The 20,656-nt window shown below is 30.2% G+C and overlaps 1 protein-coding gene across 6 annotated transcripts in view; it reads left to right on the plus strand.

Moving 5' to 3' along the window:
- The window catches only part of LOC143191669 (glutamyl aminopeptidase), a 51,677-nt gene that overhangs the window by 24,253 nt on the left and 6,768 nt on the right, over window positions 1–20,656 (plus strand). For all 6 annotated transcript variants that reach the window (XM_076397008.1, XM_076397009.1, XM_076397007.1 and 3 more), the window contains 2 exons: window positions 19,803–19,950; window positions 20,011–20,137. In XM_076397008.1, coding sequence (XP_076253123.1) covers window positions 19,803–19,950; window positions 20,011–20,137 — 275 coding nt within the window. The remainder of the gene's footprint in view (window positions 1–19,802; window positions 19,951–20,010; window positions 20,138–20,656) is intronic.

Raw genomic sequence — 20,656 nt, forward strand, 5'->3', positions numbered from 1 at the left:
GTCCGCTATCTCTCCTAGACGATTTGACAAATGTTCCAATCAAACTAGAACAAAAACAGTTGCTACCCTGTTGGGAATCAAACCCGTGACCTCCGCTTAACGTTCTAACTATTACACCATAGAAACAGTTATCTACAACTTTTCTACGACTTCCCATATGATATGGTTAGTGCTTAAAAAGCAAACTAAATGGCTTTTACACTGAACTACTTCCGATTCTTCGTCACATCAGTTCGGTAATAACATTATACAAAAAAAATTTGATTATTTTACATTAAAAAATATGTGAAAATCCTCTCTGACACGGCTCAAGACACTGCCTTGTGGTACACCTGTTTCTATTTCTTCCATTACTGAGAAAGCGTCTTCTTGTTTAACTCTAAACTGGCTGAGATATATCCTATATCTTTTAAGAGTTCAATGTATTCCTTCGGTAACATTTTATGGAGTTTACACGCGAGTGCTTTTTGTCAGACCTTATCAAAGGCTTGCGCTACTTCCTAGAATACAGTTGAGAAAAAATATTTCTCTCCCTAAGTTTTTTCTGCTTTAAGCTGGTCAACCTGGTCAACTAAACTGATATTAGATTTTTTTATCTATGAATAGTTTGGATATTTCTGGTACCAGTGAAATTAGCCGATAAAATTTTACTTCATTTGGTGGTTCTCTAGGATTAGATAATAACTTCAGTCATATACCAAATGATGAAAATATTGGTGATCAACAATAGAAAATATCAGTTTCAGTTTTGAATTATTTTTAAATATTTATTATAACAATCCCATAAATTATATCCACCATTATCCCATACCACTTATAAATTATTTGGTTTTATCCTAATATGCTACGGTTTTAAAATTACTATAAAACTACTTATTCTACGATAAATACTTTTTAAGATCTATGTAACTGTTTTTCATGTGCACTGAGTTTTACTAATGACCTCACTGAACTAGATCAAATAGTTTTATTTTCCATAACCTTCTAACTAAGCCATAATTATCTAGAAGCTGGAAAACCTGAACATTGATATATTGATGGAGCCACTGTTAATATCTTTGGACATAGATAATTTGTTATTGATAGTTTCTACCTAATTTTTATGCAGATTGTTATTGCGAAGTTTGAAAAGATACGAATATCAACAAAATAAATTTAAAATAAATCTCGAATTACTTTTTCACATACACAATATTATAATTATTTTTTTATTGCAATAACAAACACATCATTTTATGTGATCAAAAGTGATCAAATAGTTGCTTTTTAAAATAAAAACAAACGATGATACCAAGCTTAAGAAAGTTTGTTAATTCTCTGTATGTTCGTTGTCACCATAAAATATTGACCAATTAGATTCCATAATAATTGTTCCTGTGCCAGTTCAAAACTATACTTTACGATGTTAGGTTACAAAAGCAAAAGAGATGAATTTCAGATTTTGTTGTTGACTAAATATTAGACATATTTTCAGAACATATTATAAAACAAAGACTAGTTCAAGAAAACAATTTTACGTTTTCTGGTGTTGAATATACGCAGAGAAAAAGAAAATTACCCTCTTCCAATAAAACATATGTATGTTGCACACACACAATGTTTTTGCTAGAGTAAAATTCCTCAGTGTTCCCAAATCTAAAAAACAGGAAAACTGGTTAAATTTATTGTTACTGCCATCAACAGTTACTTAGAAGAGTTGGTGGTATTTTTTATTGCTATAACAAACACATAATTTTATATATTATTTTTAAGTCACATAACCAATATTCAGGCCGTGTTTCTTTGATAAAATGTTACTGTCTAGGTTACTTATTCTACAATAAATATCCTGTTTATTGAAATTACCAGGGTTGTATAATATGTAACTGGTTTAAGTCAGTACTGGTAAGTTAAAATGAAGCCAAATATTTTGTAGATCAAATAGTTTTTTTTAATGAAAACAACTGATGATATATATAACCGAAGCTCAAAGAAGCTTATTGATACTTTACATTTTCCTTATCGCTATAAAATATTGAACAATTGGATTCCATAATGATAATTAGACAATAAGAATAGACGTGTTTCGGTTTGAAATAATGCTTTACGATGTTAAGTTGTAATAGGAATTTATTTTAATAGACACAACAAATCAGACCAAGTAAAGAATTTTACGTTCTCTGGTATTGAATCTAAGCAGAGATGAAGAAAATTAGACAATGTGCCATACTTGCAGCGTCTTTGCTGTAGTTAAATTTCCTCAGTGATCGCTTCCTGTTTCCAAATCTAAAGACAGGAAAAGTGGTTAAATCCATTGTTGCTGCAATCAACAATTACTTAGAAGAGTTGGTGTAATATTCCTTTTTTTTTTAAAGAATAAAATGCTTTGAACTAAGTTTCTTTTGTCTTGTTAACTAAAAAAATAATTAAACCATCCTTCATTCAATGTTACCACACTTATAATTTTTTGTGTATTATAATTCCCTTCATTGGATAAATTAAAATATTATAGTGTAACTTTTGTACAACGATATGTTACGCACATTCTTTTTTTGTACACATTTTTTTGTTGATTTTTAGCACAGTATCTATAGTGTTTTTATATATTCTAGATAAAATAGTCCAAATTATTATATAATTTAGAATGTGCTAATATCGTGACAATATATAACCTTCGATTTATCCACGACCATACTAATAAGGTGTCATATTTTGTAGATACACATCAAATTAGCAGCTAGTTTTTGTATAAATAGTACACTTAAAATCATTAAAGTATAAATAGTAAAATATAATAATCCAGCTTAGTAAAAATAAGCTAGTATAACTTAGAAATATATAGTAAAATTACTTTGAAGAACTTTGTAAAAGAACTTTGAACAGAACAGTGGTGGAAATATGATTTTTTTGAAACAGTTTTTGATATGTTGAAATAAAAATGATTGAGTATCAAATCATTTTAACTTTTGACTATACTTGCTAAATATGTAAAAAATTACATTATGTTTAAGGTAGTTTTGCATTAGTTTTAAAAAACCACTTTTAGTACCAGTACAAACACAAAATATAAAAACCAACCCTCGTATAACGGGGATATCAACTTGATCATAGTTTTCGAATTTTAAATTAGATTACTTTCTATTGCATACAAGAAGTCTATAAAACAATAGTATGCTATTAAATTAATAGAGATTTCGTCATATATCAATCTTAATTGACCTTAATAATATTCTATGGTTTGTCGAAATTAACTTTATGCTAGGAATCGTAAAAATCTTGAGTCATATCAGTATTTTAACAATTTCGAATCAGTTCATTATTATTAGTTTTTATTGCTTCCAATCGTTATGATATATGAGATATATTAATGGTAAGAATATTTATATACCGTTAGTTTCCGCTTAATGTGTTTTTGCATTTAAAGTTAAGGCATTTTTCCTATATTGGTATTTTACCTTGTGATTTATATTAAGCTTTTAATTTTTTTCTTTTTATTTTCGTAGAAGCATCATTCTTTCATTTCGTGTAGTTTGCTTTGTGCTTATCTGTATCTAAACATATACAGTACTGCTCAAATTTATGGAAGTATTTAAAATGTGTGTATTTTTATAATTAAAATAGGATTTTTATTAATGTTTATTGATTAAAATATTCCTTGGATATATTAATATATCCAGATAAGTAGGTCTTTAAACTATCAAAATTTTAGTAGTTAGTGAAGAAAATATCTCTTGTAATTTTGTTTCAGGAATGATGCACATTGATATCTCCAAAGAAGTAAATTTAAATGATTTAAGTGATGATAAATGAAAGTTTGATATGATATGATCTTGCTTCTTGTCTACTGTTTACATAGCTGGTAATTAAATCGTTTATCTTTGGTTATTTGGGAGTATCTTCTTAATAAGTACCCTTGTTTGATTGTGAGTCTGTTTTGTTCAGCTTTTCTTTTGCCATAATTACCATATTGTGAAAATGTCCCAAGTACTGTTTATTAAACAACATTATTTTTGAAAAATATTTGTTATTTTTCTTATATTAACTATTCTATAGAGTTGTATTGAATAATCAATACAACTGTACCAAATACCAATATATAATTTGGACTTTTCTTTATTTGTAACCAGTACTGAATACTTAATCTTGTTCATAGTTCATATTGCGGTAGAAAACTAACAATTCCGTATAATATTTATTCTCTAGTATAAAGTCATATGAACTCACTTAAAATTATTTTAGATTTTAGACTAAAACCTACATTTAGAGTTCTGCTGTGATGCGATGTATATATAAGATCATTAAAATATGGTGGCATTGCATGAATATTTCATAAAATGTATTCTTTTATATTATTTGTGGAGAGAAATTGGTACCATCGAATGCATTGTGCAAACTTTCATTTCAAATATGCACATATAGAAATTTTAACGTAAAGAAAATGTCGAGGTTTTTTCTATTTATTTTTGTTCCATATGAGTTGTAGGGTAGGCCATCTGTTAATTTTTTGATAGTGCTATTAAGAATACATCTATAATTGTTTAAAAATGATATTTGCTTTACGAAATAATTTTGCCAGTCCAGTTGTGCAGCATATATTCGATTGTTCTTGGCATTATTTATATTTAATATGTTCGCAGATATTACAATTAGTTATTTACCACGCCCTTAAAGTTCATACCTGAGAGAAAGTTAATTAGTATTTGATGGATGTACCACTGTTACACCCCACAATGTTTTATAATATGGAAGAGTTTTTAAACATGATTTAACTATATTAGTTCAAAGACTTTTTGTTTCTTCGACCTTTGGATAAGTACAATGTGTTGAGCAATTGTAGTACTCCGACGTGTTTATGTTTACACATTCTCTCTTGGTGTTTTTTTTTGGAATAATTTCTTCGCTGACCGTTGGACTTTTGATGTCATCATTTCTAATATACGTAGGGCATTAACAATAATAGGAAAAACTTTGTTTTAATAAGGTTGGATCATTTTGATATTGGGTACCTTTGTGCAACCCCAGAACATTTGTTAAGTCACCTACGCTAAGTAGCGGACCCCGGGGCCTGAAGCGGTCCTTATTTTCAATCATTGTTTCTTTATTCCTGTTTTTCCTCATACTCCACCTTTACTTGGCCTGTCGTGTCGGCATCGACTTCAAAGTAGTCAGTTGGTAGTACTTAAAAGAATATTCTAAATAGATAAGCAGGTTTAGGTAGCTATTAAATTAAATTGTGTCTGTATAGTAGAATATAAATACTTAGTTTGTTTAGATTTTCCATATTAGTCATATATATATATATATATATATATATATATATATATATATATATATATATATATATATATATATATATATATTATTTTAAAATATTTTTTTTATGTTACAATTCTAAGTTCAATTATGTTTTAATTTTTAGTGAGTTATTTTTATTATTTAGTTATTTTAGTTAAAAGCAATAATTTAAAAGTCTTTAAAAGTATAAAGTAATAATTTAGCCTTCAAAAAGCAATATTCTATCAACACGCGAAATTCCTTTTTATCCATTTTTTTCACAATAACAAAAGTTGCTTCACTCAAAATGCTATAATTCACAAAGTAATAATCCAACTAAAATCATGGATTTAATTGTAATAGCGCCATCTGTGTGTCAGGCCGGTTACTTTTCAATTCACCTCTTGTTATTGTTGCAGAATATTTTTCATCAAACTTTATACTCCATTGGCTGTACTCTGAGAAGCTAGCCCCAAAAACTATTAATTTTCCAATGTTCAGATTACTTTCCAGGGGTTCTTTATATTTTTTTTGGGGTTAATATGTGTTATTCCTCATTTAACAAACTTCTCCAAAAATTGTGAGAATACCAAAAAACTCTACACTGGTTGTCGTATCGTCTTCAAATAACTTTATTTTTAATATGAGTTTCCGCCATCAAAACAAAGCTCGAGGAAAGATATTATGGTGTCAAAGATAAACCAGCAATATTGACATAAAAATGGCACCTGGGATACAGAAAAGACTCGGTGTCATATAGAAAGCTTTAAATACAGCAGCCTGGAATAACATACAGGGCATTTTAATCCTTATTGTATTATTTTCCTTCTTTCATTCATATCAGCTTAGAAGTTTCGATCTATCTAAAAATAACGTTCATGCCTTAATGCAATTTGATCTTGCCACTATGGTAACAGTAGATAGTCCTTGTTGACCATTGCTGTTATCAAGACGTGTGGTATATAGTCCTTCCAATAAAACAGCCAACACACGTCATCGATAACGTAGAATATACTGCCAAATGTTGCCAGTTTTTCATAGTTAATTATTTCATCATATTTGCTCATTTCATCATAGTCAATAGGAGATAGAATGAGCATAAAGCTTCGGGACATGTAACAGAATCGATCTAAAATGGTTTTGTTGGTAGTGGTATTATTTAGTAAGTAGTTCGGTTGTCAAATGTCTGCAGAATTATTCAAAACATTAATGATAATAATTAGAGGTTACAAACAGGCAAACGTTGTAGATTAAATTTTTAAATTGATGTGGCAACATTGGATATTTTGTTGGATAGACTATATATAATATAATCATGATAAAACACCATTAATATCAGTGTTACAATAAATGGTAAACATTAATCAAGCGAGTATAGATTATATTTCATCAATGTAATTTCTTACAGTATTTGAGGAATCTAGCATTTTTCTAGCATTAATTTATTCTATAAAGTCTATACTATAGCGTGTATATTGGATATTCGATATTTATAATCAATTAATAATATAATCAAAAGTTATTGCGCTTTGAAAATGGACTTTAGAATATTATTTTCGTTAAATTTCTCTTAAAATGTCGTACAGACTCATCGTCATATACTGTATTTTTCCACAATAAGTAACATACGATTTGTAAAAATGCCTTAACAAATGAAAATTGACACTAAAAGAGATATGTGAAAATCGTTACCTGATTAAAAACAAAAAGAAACACTACATATACGTCATTCGATTGGCGTTAATTTTATAAACGTGACCAAACAACCTTCATGTTCTTCGCGGTTGGGTTACTCCGGTGTTTTTGAAGCTTGTCCTCGGTACATTTTTCTTTACTTTCTTTCAGACATTGTTTATCTTTGTTTTTAAATTAATGTGCTAATATTATTCAGCGACATGTTGAAAACTTATTCGAAGTAATTAAGGAATTACGTTTATGTTTGTTACACAAAATGAAACAAATCAAGTTATGGTAACAAATTATGTAACTATGTGATGCATGAACTCTCCAACTGAAGATATTTATCATTCTGACATGTAGATCCCCTTCAGACCCTTTGTTATATAATTCAAGTTTAATATTTTTTGTGTTGAAAATTCACCTGATGTTAATCTTTCTTCAACTGATGGACTTTTTTGGTTGATTAGTGTTTTTTAAAATATTAAAATCGAATAAAAATAAATGTTTCTTCATCATCAACGCTTTGCTAGTGGAGAGATTAAATAATAATTAACAGGTCAATTGAAAAGTCCCCGGCCTACCATAGTAAAACATTTTTTTTGGAATTTTTTTTTTATTCAACATAATTCCCTTCAAGTGTGATACACTGATTTTAGCGACCATCCAAATTTTCGATACCATTTTTGTAGTACGATTTGCCCTTTGCTTCAAAATATGCTTCAGTTTCGGCGATCACCTCTTATAGTGCCATCTATGTGTCAGGCCGGTGACTTTTCAATTCACCTGTTATTATTGTTGCAGAATATTTTACATCAAACTTTATGCTCCATTGGTTGTACTCTGAGAAAGTAGCCCCAAAACTATTAATTTTCTAATGTTCAGATTACTTTCCAGGGGTTCTTTATGTTTTTTTAGTGATAAGAGTTGTATTTTTTTAACGTTGGCAAATATGTGTTATTCCTCATTTGGCAAACTTCTCCAAAAATTAAAGTGAGAATACCAAGATACTCTACATTGGTTGTCGTATCGTCTTCAAATAACTTTATATTTAATATGAGTTTCAGTGACTGCTACTTGTTTGAAGCCATCAAAACAAAGCTCGAGGAAAGATATTATGGTGTCAAAGGTAAACCAGCAATATTGACATAAAAAAAATCGCACCTGGAATACAGAAAAGACTCGGTGTCATGTAGAAAGCTTTAATTACAGCGGTCTGGAATAACATACAGGACATTTTAATCCTTATTGTACTATTTTCCTTCTTTTATTCGTATCAGCTTAGAACTGTATTGGTTTAGCAACTAGTGTTTATCATTAAAAAAAAATATATTTTAAATTTTGTTCAAAAATTCCTCACTCAGTATATTTTTTTCCTACTCAAAGTATATTTTGCTTCAATTTTCTGCGATTAATATTCGTCTATGACAAATCGCCTGTATATATTTTCAGGCTTTAACATCTTATAAAACAACATGACCTGTTGGCTCCACCAAACACTAAATTATAAATTGGAATACATCAGTAGTAAACAGTTCAAACACTTATTCTAATTTTAACCTCTGTTAGTTCAGTATTACGCTTTTCAATAATGCAATATATCAGTTTAGTTTTATAATTTAGAATGTGTAAACTACATTGGTTGAAAACAGTTAAAAAACAATAGAAAGTTTCGAAAGCAAGACCGAACGAAATCGGCTAGGACTCATTTGATTGATTTATACCTTCGAATATTTATCTTACTAGATACGTTTTAATAAACGAGAATTAAAAAAATAGATAAAACTTGACGTATAATTACAATCGTATTTATGCATTTCGTAATAGGGTTTGAGGTAACCTGGTTTGAGCCTTTCGATTTCTAATAAATTGTCATGATATATTGCATATGCACACACAAAAGCGTCAATTATATACCAAATAATATGAATACCTGACAAATACAAAATATTTAGTTGTTAATAAGGTATAGAGCTATTATTTGCTGTTAAAACAACTGCCTTTCTTCTCGGAATAGATTCCTAGAGTGTTTAAATCGTTTCTAATGGAGTATCGTCTCATTCTCGTACCGAAACACCCACCAATTGTTTCAGTAATGTTGGAGATGGAAATCTACTCACGAGAGAAGATGATGATGATACTGTGATCATCTTTAAACCTAGACTGAACCGTTTTGGCTGTGTGTCAAACAAGTCAATTGAAAAGTCTCCGGCTTACCATAGTAAAACACATTTTTTTGGCAAAATTAGTTTTTTTTATTCAACATAATTCCCTTCACGGCTGATACACTAATTATAGCGACCCTCCAACTTTTTGATACTATTTTTGTAGTACGATTTGTCCTTCGCTTAGAAATAGGCGTCAGTTTCGGCGATCACCTCTTCATTCGATGAAAATTTCGTCCCAGCGAGCATTCTTTTGAGATCTGAGAACAGGAAATAGTCGCTGGGGGCCAGATCTGGAGAATACGGTGGATGAGGAAGCAATTCGAAGCCCAATTTATGTCTTCTTGCCATCGCTTTCACTGACTTGTGACACGGTGCATTGTCTTGGTGAAGCAGCACTTTCACTTCAAACTTCAAACAGTCCAATAACGCTATGTGACTGTCGATTAGATGTCGAAGTGAAATGATGAAATGATTACATATCGACGTAAAAACTCGGGTTTATTACGTTTAATCATCTTCAAACACTGCTCCGAATCATCATCGTCGTTGTTTTTGGTCAAAAGTGAGTTTGCGCTACACCCACTTTGCACAGAGCTTTCTCATACCCAAATATTCGTGAATGATATGATGTACACGGTCAGTTGATATCTTTAGAGTGTCTGCTAATTCATTCAATTTCAATTTACGATCATTCAAAATCATTTTGTGGATTTTTTAAATTTTTTCTTCGGTAACAACCACTTTTGGGCGTCCACTGCGTTCACCGTCTTCGGTGCTCATTTCACCACGTCTAAACTTAGCATACTAATCCTACACGGTTGATTTTCCTGGGGCAGTGTCCGGAAACTCGGCATCAAGCCAAGTTTTTGCTTCAACTGTATTTTTTCCTTTAAAAAGCAATATTTTATCAACACGCGAAATTCCTTTTTATTCGGTTTTTAACAATAACAAAAGTTGCTTCACTCAAAATGCTATAATTCAAAAACTAATGATCGGACAGCTGTTACATTTATACACGCATCTCTTGAGGGTTAGGGCTAACTAAAAAACATATGGATTTAATTCTAGGGGCGCCATGTGTCAGGCCGGGGACATTTCAATTTACCTGATATGTATGTGTTTGATAGCGATTTGCCTTCTTTCCTCTGGTAGACACATTTCACTGATTGCCTGTTTTAACCGTCGCAAAACAAAGCGTATAATCTGAATCTCTGAAATATAACCTACAAAACTTGAGACATAAACTAAGCAATATATATATAGCGTCGCATTATTTGCAGTGTTGCCAAAATGCAACAAAATAGACTATATTGCTTGGCGTTCATATTATTTTGTCTATCCCCTGCACAGTCTATATATTTGTTAAAATTTTCTTTCCTATTTTTCCCTAAACTGAATTTTCTTTGTCAATAACTCGTTATATTAGACAGAAAATAAAAGTAATTTTAGATCATACTTTGATAAGTTTTATCAATACATGTTTTGCTCTCATTTAGTTTGTTTATTTTTCATGTTATTGCTATAAATTGCAGGTTTTCGATTATTATTTCTGTACGTAAATTGTGTTATTAAAGCTAAATTGAAATATTACGCAATTATTTCAACTGTATGCAAGAAGAACGTTCAAATCTAGTCAAATGGTAATTTACGTTAATAGTAATACGCCTTAGCAATAATTGTCCGTATTTATTTCAATTTACATCTCATGCATTGGACCACAATAGAAAATGTACGCTAATTTAAATAATCTCTTTCGCAATCCAGCAAGTGATATAAATTATCTGAATTGTCAGGAGGAAATTGCATAATTATGGAATAAAACGAAGTAAAATCATCTCGAATGTGCTTTTGCATCGATGAAATTATCTCCGCCAAGATATTCCATTACCATTGTTGATTTTCTAGTTTGCAATAATGTTTATTATGCTAAAATAGAAAGAGATTTAGTGGGAAGTTGTGTAGAAGGAAGGAGGGCTGTGAGTTTAATGAAATGTGATTAATTTACGAATCATTGATGCCAATACTCTTAAAATATTAATTTTAACAGTTGTAGATCTCAACTTCTGAAGTGCCCTTTAAGATTTCCTTCAATTTAGTTTTAATCTCCATAAAGTCAGGAAGAACCAACAGTTTATTTGAAGGTCTATTATGATGATGAAACCAAAAGTTTCATAAGAAACCCAAAAAAACTCATAACTTCTTGAGCTTGCACAGGCTTTGTGGAAGAAATTCGTAATAAACAATATCACGGTTTTTCGTCTTAATACTCTTTTTCGGAAATTTAGGACTAACAATGTTGGCAGGTGGCTTTGGTGGCAGATTTCTTCAAACCAAAGAACGAAGGTAGTAAATGTCGAAAATAGTTTTCGTTCCATGATTAGCGTTTGCATATAGATGTAGAACCATCAAATTTAACAGTTAGGTTAGGTTGTGTAACTGTTAACTACCTCGTATTTTCACCAATAGATATCACTGCTTAAAATATTTTCAAGCACATGATAATAAACAGTTGATGCCAGTGATCTCATACCATGAATATGATTTAATGATATTTAAATATGATGTCAAACCTTTATATTTAAATAGTGTTAGGTGTGGTACTTAGGTAATAATAAATTTAGTGTGATTTTTAATGTTGTAATTCTTAGTCATGTTTTCATGAATACAGTCAATACAAGGTTAATTTTTCTTTTGTAAGTCAATGGCTGCAATTATTTATTATAAGTAGGAGTAAGCACAATCATCGCTTGCTAAGAATGCTATAAAAGTATTCAATTTCTTGACGGTGGAATCTATCTGTAATTAAAATTTTTCAGATTGTTATAGACGGCAATGAAATAGTACGTTTAGTGATATAAAATTAGTTTCTATTATATAATAAAAAATCCTTTAAGGAGGAATACTAATGTCATTATTTTTCGCCATTTTTTCGCTTGAATAAGTTTAATTATACATTTAACCGAATAAATGGTATATGCATTGTATAAGGAACACTTATATGAATATATATCTGGAGAGAAATTGACACAATAAAAATTATTTCTATGATTTACTGCAATATTTACTTACCTTTCTTTTAGCACCGTTTCGTTAGGACAATATTAATTTTAAGACTATTAATGTATACACCCTGTTTCATACTTGATCTAATTCTAACGAAAAGAACTTGTATTTGTAACTGTACTATTATTTTTCTGTAATTAATTCATATATATATATATATGTATATATATATATATATATATATATATATATATATGTATATATATATATATATATATATATATATATATATATATATATATATGTATATAGTCTTTTGATTCCATCTGTTTTTTTTTATTTGTTGTTTAGATATAAAGACAGAGTAGCACTATAAGTTTTCATAAATAGTTAGTCAGCCTTGATTTGATTGAGTGATTGTTTTGGGATTAATTTCTAATCGTACCGAGTTTAAGAAATAAAGAATGTGAATAAAGACATGCTCATGCTATAAAAATATCTAAAAAATCAATTTTGGAAGTATAAATCATTTCTAAGCATCGTAATATTAAAATTGGCTTTGAAAAAAAGCAATTCCCGACCCTAGTACTAGTTAGAAAATAACGTTTTACTGTTACAAGGTATATATGTTTGGAATTCTTCTAAATGGCAATTTCTTTGAATATAAATTAGACAGTTTGGAAATAAACAATAAATACGGTTACCCAACACGATGTACAACCATTCACTTTACCTACGCACGTAGAACTACCTTTAATTACATCAAAGACAAATTGTTAAAAATGCAACAGCTATTGCCTTGTAACTAGAGAAAATTAAACTACATATATCTAATACTAATTACCTTTGCTTTTACCAGTCTTATCACTTCCGTGTCGGTGTAATAAGTGACTGGTTTAATATTCATTTTATTATAAAAAGAGTTTTAACCAGACACTAGATCAGTTATATAATATACATGATTTGAGAAAGGGCAAATGTGTGCGTATAATATCGCCGGCAACGCTTGTACAATACATTAAGAAACACATATTGGTTAAGGTGACGGAAATGTCTTCCTACTGTTGAGATATCAATTACGGCATGGGTTTTTAAAATTTTTATCCGTGAGTGTTTCTGATTGTCTATGGATAGTGTTAGTTTCCCATTTTTAGATCGCTTTCTGTGATCTTGATCCATGTCTTTTTCTGTTTGCTGTTCGCCACTGTCTGTGAGGAATTCATTCACCTTTCATTCAGCAGACGTGTCGAAACTATTATAATCTGTGTCTCTGGATTTTTATTTCATCTACTGTGTACTGATTCCTACATATTAAACGAATAACTTCATTTCTAATGCGATTTGAAAAGTGACATGTAGAATTTGACTTAAGTTTACAGATGTTAGGCTGCAATAATGTTGAAGGCTCGGAACCATACAAAAAGATTGACAAGATAAGTGTTCGAAAATTTCCGTTTCTCCACTTGCACCAACTTGAAAAAGCAAAAGCTCTTGCAGTTTATCCGATTCGGCTTATGAATTCAGTAGTAGATGCCATTTTCGTTCCCTGTATTACTGATACCAAGTACTTGAACTCTTGCACATGCTCTGACTGAACTCTGTTGAGATTTACAATAGTAGGCGACCCGTCATTTGTCATTACTTTAATATTTTCTTCATTAATTCATTCAACTTCATTTTAACGAAGTCGAAATGCGTTTGAGCGTGTCGTATCAAAGCAAATGAGACAAAATCTACCAATGTGACATTCACCCTTTGTAGAAGAACATATCCCTCAGTAAAGTTGAATAATCATGAACTTCCCAGAACTTAAGCAGATAATGTTAAATATCTGGGAATGCATTTTGATCGACGTTTGACATGGAAAAAACATATAACGACAAAAAGACAAATTTACTGGCTGATAGGACGTAAATCTAAATTATCATTAGATAACAAGGTTTTCTGTATAAGTCAAAACTTAGACCAATATGGACTTATGGTATTGAACTGTGGGGTACTACTAGCAAATCTAACATAGATATCGTCCAGAGGTTCCAGAATAGTGTTGCGAGTCATCGTCGATGCCCCATATTACGTGTCCAACAAACTGATTCAGCGCGACATCTCCATAGAACTCATAATGAGTGTGATTCGGAGTGTTAGTGAAGTACTCTGAAAGGATATTAGTGAAAGACTCGACAGTTAAATGTGCGCGATGACAGTGTAGTGCATAGGCTCAAACGCAATCTGCCATATGAACTGATTAATAAACACATAGAGTGAGATTTAATAATCTCCAGAATAAGTTAATATAAATAGTTAGAATAAGTTAGATTAGTATCTAGAATAAGATTTAGATTATAAGTTGTACAGGAGATCACTTACTGAAGTAATCTTCTACATGTCAGGATGGTTATAATATGATCTGAACTGGAATCATATAATAATACTTACTGCCCATGGGCAGATTGTTGGCGTTCTAAGAGAATAATAAAAAAACTAATTCGCGAGCCATATGACCCTGCAATTCAAACTATATCATGAAGAATATTAGAAGCCTCAACATCTGTATCAGCGAATATATGTCTTTACTCTACATTTAAAAAGTGCAGATAGACTGTGGCAGTAGTAGCAATAGGTCCAACCCACATAAACCCAATGTTATTGCTACGAGCCTATAATAAAAAAAAGCAAATTAATTATAGCTAGACTTAGATACATTTATTCAGTTTATTTTTTAATTAATTAACAAGTTGTTTAGTAGTTTTATATAATGCACAACCTCGCCATATATAAGGACAGTTCAAGAAGTACTAGAGTTGGAGTTATGAGATGTTAGCGTTATTAAGAAAAATATTATTAAATATTTTTTAATAAAAATACCAACTACCAAGTCAAAATAACGACTTATCTTTAGGCAGTTTATGAATCGGTCCATTCGCAGTTTTAGAAGTGTCATTTACATAAACATTTTGAAATTAATTGGATTTTTTTTAGACTTACTCAATGGTTTCTGTTAAAAAAAGTCAATGGGATTGGTATTTTTAAAAATGTATAAATTTTGTTGTTTAACAGTTCGCACTTTGGTCAAGGGATTTTTTATTTTCTGTGATTTTTATCAATTAATATATTTTATAATATAATTTAATTGTGATATCAAGCCGGCTTCGTTGGCGCAGTGGTCAGTGCGACAGGACGATCCTTCTACTGTTGCGATACTCGCGAGTTAATATCATGCTGGTGCATGGATGTAATAATAATGCAATTGTAAATATCTTAAGCAACATTGGAAAATCCGACAAAAAATAATCATCCCAGTCACGCCAGTAATCAGGCTGGGTAAGACCGATTTAGAAAGAACCCAGAGTGTTCTGGGATGGTCTCTAAGTTGGTCACTGGTCAGTCGGTAGGCTTAATACCGAGGACCGTGGTTCGGAGCCCATATTAAACTGGTTGTTAATTGTCATTTTTAAATCGTTTCATTAATATTTCAAGACATGTATTGCAGGCAACTAAAGCAGCGAGTTTTTTTATATTAATGAAAAATGTTGGTGGACTATAAATGGCAGATATTGTTCTTCTATAGTTATCATTGGTTTGTAGGTATTCTTTGCAGGTTTTCCCTTACGATAATGGCTGTACTTTCAGTTGATTTATTATATGAGTCTTTTGGTATATAATAGCACAATTTACTGCAGTATATTCTACAACACCCTACAGTCAAGCACAGAGCAGAGAGAAAAGATGAGGAGAAGATCTCCAATATCATTGAAGCAATTGGCGCATGTTTTTGTACAAAAATGGGACAACATTCCATTGGAAACTGTTCAAGCAGTCTACGAATCTCTTCCGCAAAGAGTTGCATATGTTTTAAAAGCAAGTGGGCCTCATTATCTTATTAATAAATAAATATAGTATATAACTCAAATTAGTACTAAAGTGTGTTATTTTAAAGAACTTCCTTTTTATATTGGAGGTTACGTGAATAAATAAAACTCCCGGTTTTTAAGAATTTTTATAATTTTTAGGCTCTGCAGACCTATTTATAGTGGTAGTCTGAAGGAATTATTGTTTGGTGTAGATTCGGAGTAGTCAATGGACAATAATAATTAAAATTGCCAACAGAATGTTTTAATTGTTGATTATTTCTTAATATAAAATTAAGCTAGATATTTTTTAACACTATTAACAATTAACTGTGTAACTAACAATTATAGATCTTGTTTTAATAATCATAAAAGAACTATTGTGTTGTTACTAAAAGGACCATAACAGAATTAAAATTATCCAGTAAAATTACGAGACAATGAACACGGATTCGTTATGGTGTTAACGTTGCGGAATTTCTTAAAAATTATTACCGGTCTTGTCAGCCCCTACAGCATATTTCAAGAAGAGAAAGTTTCATTTAAAATGAATTTAAAACATACATAACACACACACGGTTTGCGCAGAAAGCAAGAGTTATTCGTAGATAACGGTGTTATATCTATGTGGATTTATCATTAATTCGTTACAATACAGGTTTTTTTAATTAATGGGAACAATCACCATACAGTTCAAGTCGATTTTATGACATCATCTCTTTCGTTTCTTTATGATAATCTCAAATATTTGAATGATTAACAGAATTATATAGTCATGATTGGCGGGAATGATCGTCAATTGTCGAGAAATTCGTTGAATTGTTATGGAAATTATTGTCAGTAAAAAAAATTACAATGTATTTTTTTTATTCCAATGATTCAACTGCAAGTTTTGTCTCCTGCTTTGATGAAATGTGCGTTTGCCGGGCAGTACTCAGAATTTGTCTCTCATTTTTTTACCTCTACAATTATGTTCACGTCTCATGAGAGAAAAAAATTGGTTCATTTATTTGTATTATGATCTTTCTTCGAACCGTCTTTCTAACCGACTTCTAAAAAGAAGGAGGTTCTTTGTTCGATCCTTAAAAAACCTCAAATTTTACAGGCACGTACAAGGTTTACACATATTTTTTATCTAAAATAATCAGATATTTGGGTATAATGTTGTAAAATAGATATTTGTTGGTAATAATGTATAAAAACTGTATGCTTTTTACACACCAACCATATCATATGAGAAGTCGTAAGTCGTAGAAACTTGGTAGGCAACTATTTATATGCTGTAATAGAATGTTAAGCTCACACGCGAAGTTCGCGGGTTCGATTCCGAACAGAGCGGCAACTTTCTTTTTTCTAGCTTGGTTGGAACACTTGTCAAATCACCTAGACTAGATAGAGGGCCCCAGTGCCTGAAACATTCCTTATTTTTATTTATTTTTTTTTATTCCTATTTCTCATTATACGGACTGTGTTTTTACTTATCCATTGTAATACTTAATAAAATAACTGTGTAATTTATTGAGTAAATATCCAACACTAAAAAGAGAGAAATAAAATATTATTACAAAAAAAATTGAACCAACTTGAACTCACTAAAATGTAAAAAAATAATCAAACTTAGTCACAAAAAATATTTTAAAGTTAAATATGTACGTAATAATCATTGTAATAACAAACAAACACAAAATTAAAAAGGAACAAAACAAGTCTAATTTAATATAACTACTTGGGTACGGTATCGACTTTTTTTATTTAGTTATTACGATTATTACGTACATATTTTATTTTAAAATGTTTTTTTTTTCATTAAAAATTTGATAATTTTTTACATTTTAGTGAGTTTATTTTTTGAAGTCGGTTAAATTTTTGAAACATATCTTTTTAATTTCTAAATATATTTATTATTAACTTGCGACCCTAGTTGACTAAGATAAAGAAATTGGTAATACCTAACGAGCTAACAGTAACAAATAGCACTTATCAATGACAATCAGAAACAAAAACATTTCAGAAATTTTAAAAATAATTATTTTCATACGATTTAAATTATTTATGAGTTTATTTTAATTAATTATTTATAAGATTTATTTTATAATAAATTATGTATATAACGATAGGCATGTCCAAACTATTGTCATCTGCGTCTCTGAATTTGTTCTTCAATTGTGCGCTGATTGTCGCATCTTAAACGAATTATTTCACTTCTGATAATATCTCGGAAAGAAACATGTAGAATTTACCTATAGAAATGAGTAAACTCAATAGTCTCTGGAGAAAAGTTTCACTACATTCAATTAGATTTCAATCACAATTAGATGGGGTTATATGGTCGCCCATTCAAGTAATCTGATTGATCAATTTAAATTTCTATTTGCCTAGAATAGAAAACTTTCTGCTGTGAATAGATTAGATTGGTTCTGTGGTAAAAGTTACCATACTTTTGCGGCACATAACATCTCCGACGTCACATTTCATTAACCAATGAAATTTAAGTAAAAAAATACATTTCATTAGTGCATTTGATTTAATAGGATCTATTACAGTTATTACATTTTGCTTTGGAAATGTTGTATGGTGAGTATATTAGACTTGCTATTAATACCCCATAGATTGATTGCGATTGATCAAATGCGTAATCTAATTTTGTTACTTCGATTCTTGCGAGGGTATTTAGTATCTTTCATATGTTCTTCTACCCAAGACGAAAGTTCCATTGGTATAAGATTAGATGTAGGGTATAGTCTAGCCTATGTCTTTAATAGCATATTAAGTTTTAATATAATTATCACAACAATTATCATTAGTGCTAATATTTATTTTATTCCATTGCCAGTAATAAGTGACGAACGTATTAACGACACACAGATTTTATGTAATGGCAATGATTACTATAGGAAAAGAAAGTCGTGTCGATGGCCAAGGTAGGCAAGAATATTACTCAAATTGCAGCAGTATTTCTTTCCCTCTAAAAACAAAACGGATCAAGCGAGGTTAGAAAATATTATATTGCATTAGCTTTGAGCATGTATGTAAAATGAGGAAACTATTAGTTCTTCACATATTGCTGTAGTTATGTGGAGGCTTTTCTATCAAACAGCTAAAAAAGTCAATATATGAAGAATATCCATTTTTGTCCATGCCAAGTTTATAAATTTCATTTGAGTTCCTTTTAAGAAAGAAGTTGATTACTTTGAAGCCATTTAGTATCAAAAAAAAGTTTTTTTATCTAAAAGTATCTTGAGTCAACTTTTGGATAATGAATGGACAGGAAAACATATGAATTAAGGAAGATTTGAAATCGATATTTGTTAATCTCACACCACCACCTTCTAAGATCTAAAATATTGCATGATTATATATTTCCTTTTTTATTCCTGGCTTGTATTCCGATGAAGAATCTACGAGAAGCTGAACTCGTTGTTGAAACAGTTGAACGGACATTTTCAGTTCAGTTAAGAAGTCAGTTAAATTGTTTGAAAGTTCGAATTGGGTTTTAATCAATCCAATAAGTTTTTCAATTCATTATCTCAGTCAGTGACACTAAAATCACCACTTTTAAATCATTAAAATTATAACCGACATAGGAGATATCATAGATGAAGTAGATTTCTTTCATTTCGACAACAATAAGCGTTTGATAATTAGCGACGTCAAAACCATAAAATGTATATACTGTATGTTATTTTTTGTAGAAAGATGTCAAAACCATAAAATTCATGCATCGACTTATGCAGTAGCAGTAACTCTTTTAGTTTATTATATTAATCTTCCTATAAATAAAAATTGTAATTGGTTTATTATTATTTGTTACTATGTATTTCATATGTGTTTCATGTATCAATTTTAATTTCAGAACTATTGCAACGTCAAAATTCGAACCTACGTATGCCCGACAAGCCTTCCCCTGTTTCGATGAGCCCAACATGAAAGCAAAATACATCGTACATCTTTTAAAGCCGAAAAAAGAAAATTACATCGCTTTGTCCAATTACCCAGTTGCGGTAAGTAAAACCAATTATTAAAAAATATTTTTAAAAACTTGTACCAACTCGGTCTTTTAGAAAACAGAAAGTTATGATGATAATAATGATTTGGTGACCTTTGAAGAAACGGTATCTATGTCCACTTATTTGTCCTGTTTCATTGTTTCTGATTTTACCCATACAGAAACATCATTTAATAACAATGGTAAGTATTTATAAATAAGTAATTTTATTTTGCTAAAAGCAACTACTCTTATTTTGTTATGTATGATATATAATACCAGTTTATGTTCTTATATCATATTTTTAGTAAATTTAAAGCTTTATTATCAAATATTGTATATAGTCTATCCAAAGTAGCAGTGAGCTTACGTCATCTCGATTTACCACGTCAAAACGTCGCAATGTTGCCACGTTTAACTTTATAAATAAAATGATAAAAAATGTTATAAAATATAATTTATTTTACCATAACAGTACCACATTTACGGCATTTTCAACCAGAGTAATCACAAATAATAAGCAGCGGTTAGCAATTTATCAAAACTAGCAAAGCACCAAAACAACGTTTGTCTATTAACCTTCAATTATTATTACTAAAGTGTTGAAGAATTTCGTCGACATTTGGCAACAGAGTCGAGCAGTATCAATACAAATCGAATATAATATACTGATTCGGTTACATGTGTCTCTTTTTAGCTAGGTAAACAATTCGTTCCAAGTT

The sequence above is a fragment of the Rhynchophorus ferrugineus genome, unplaced genomic scaffold (genome assembly GCF_030347505.1).
Source record: "Rhynchophorus ferrugineus isolate W39M unplaced genomic scaffold, kcgeb_rfMv2 rfM2, whole genome shotgun sequence".
NCBI classification, from domain to species: Eukaryota; Metazoa; Arthropoda; class Insecta; order Coleoptera; family Curculionidae; genus Rhynchophorus; species Rhynchophorus ferrugineus.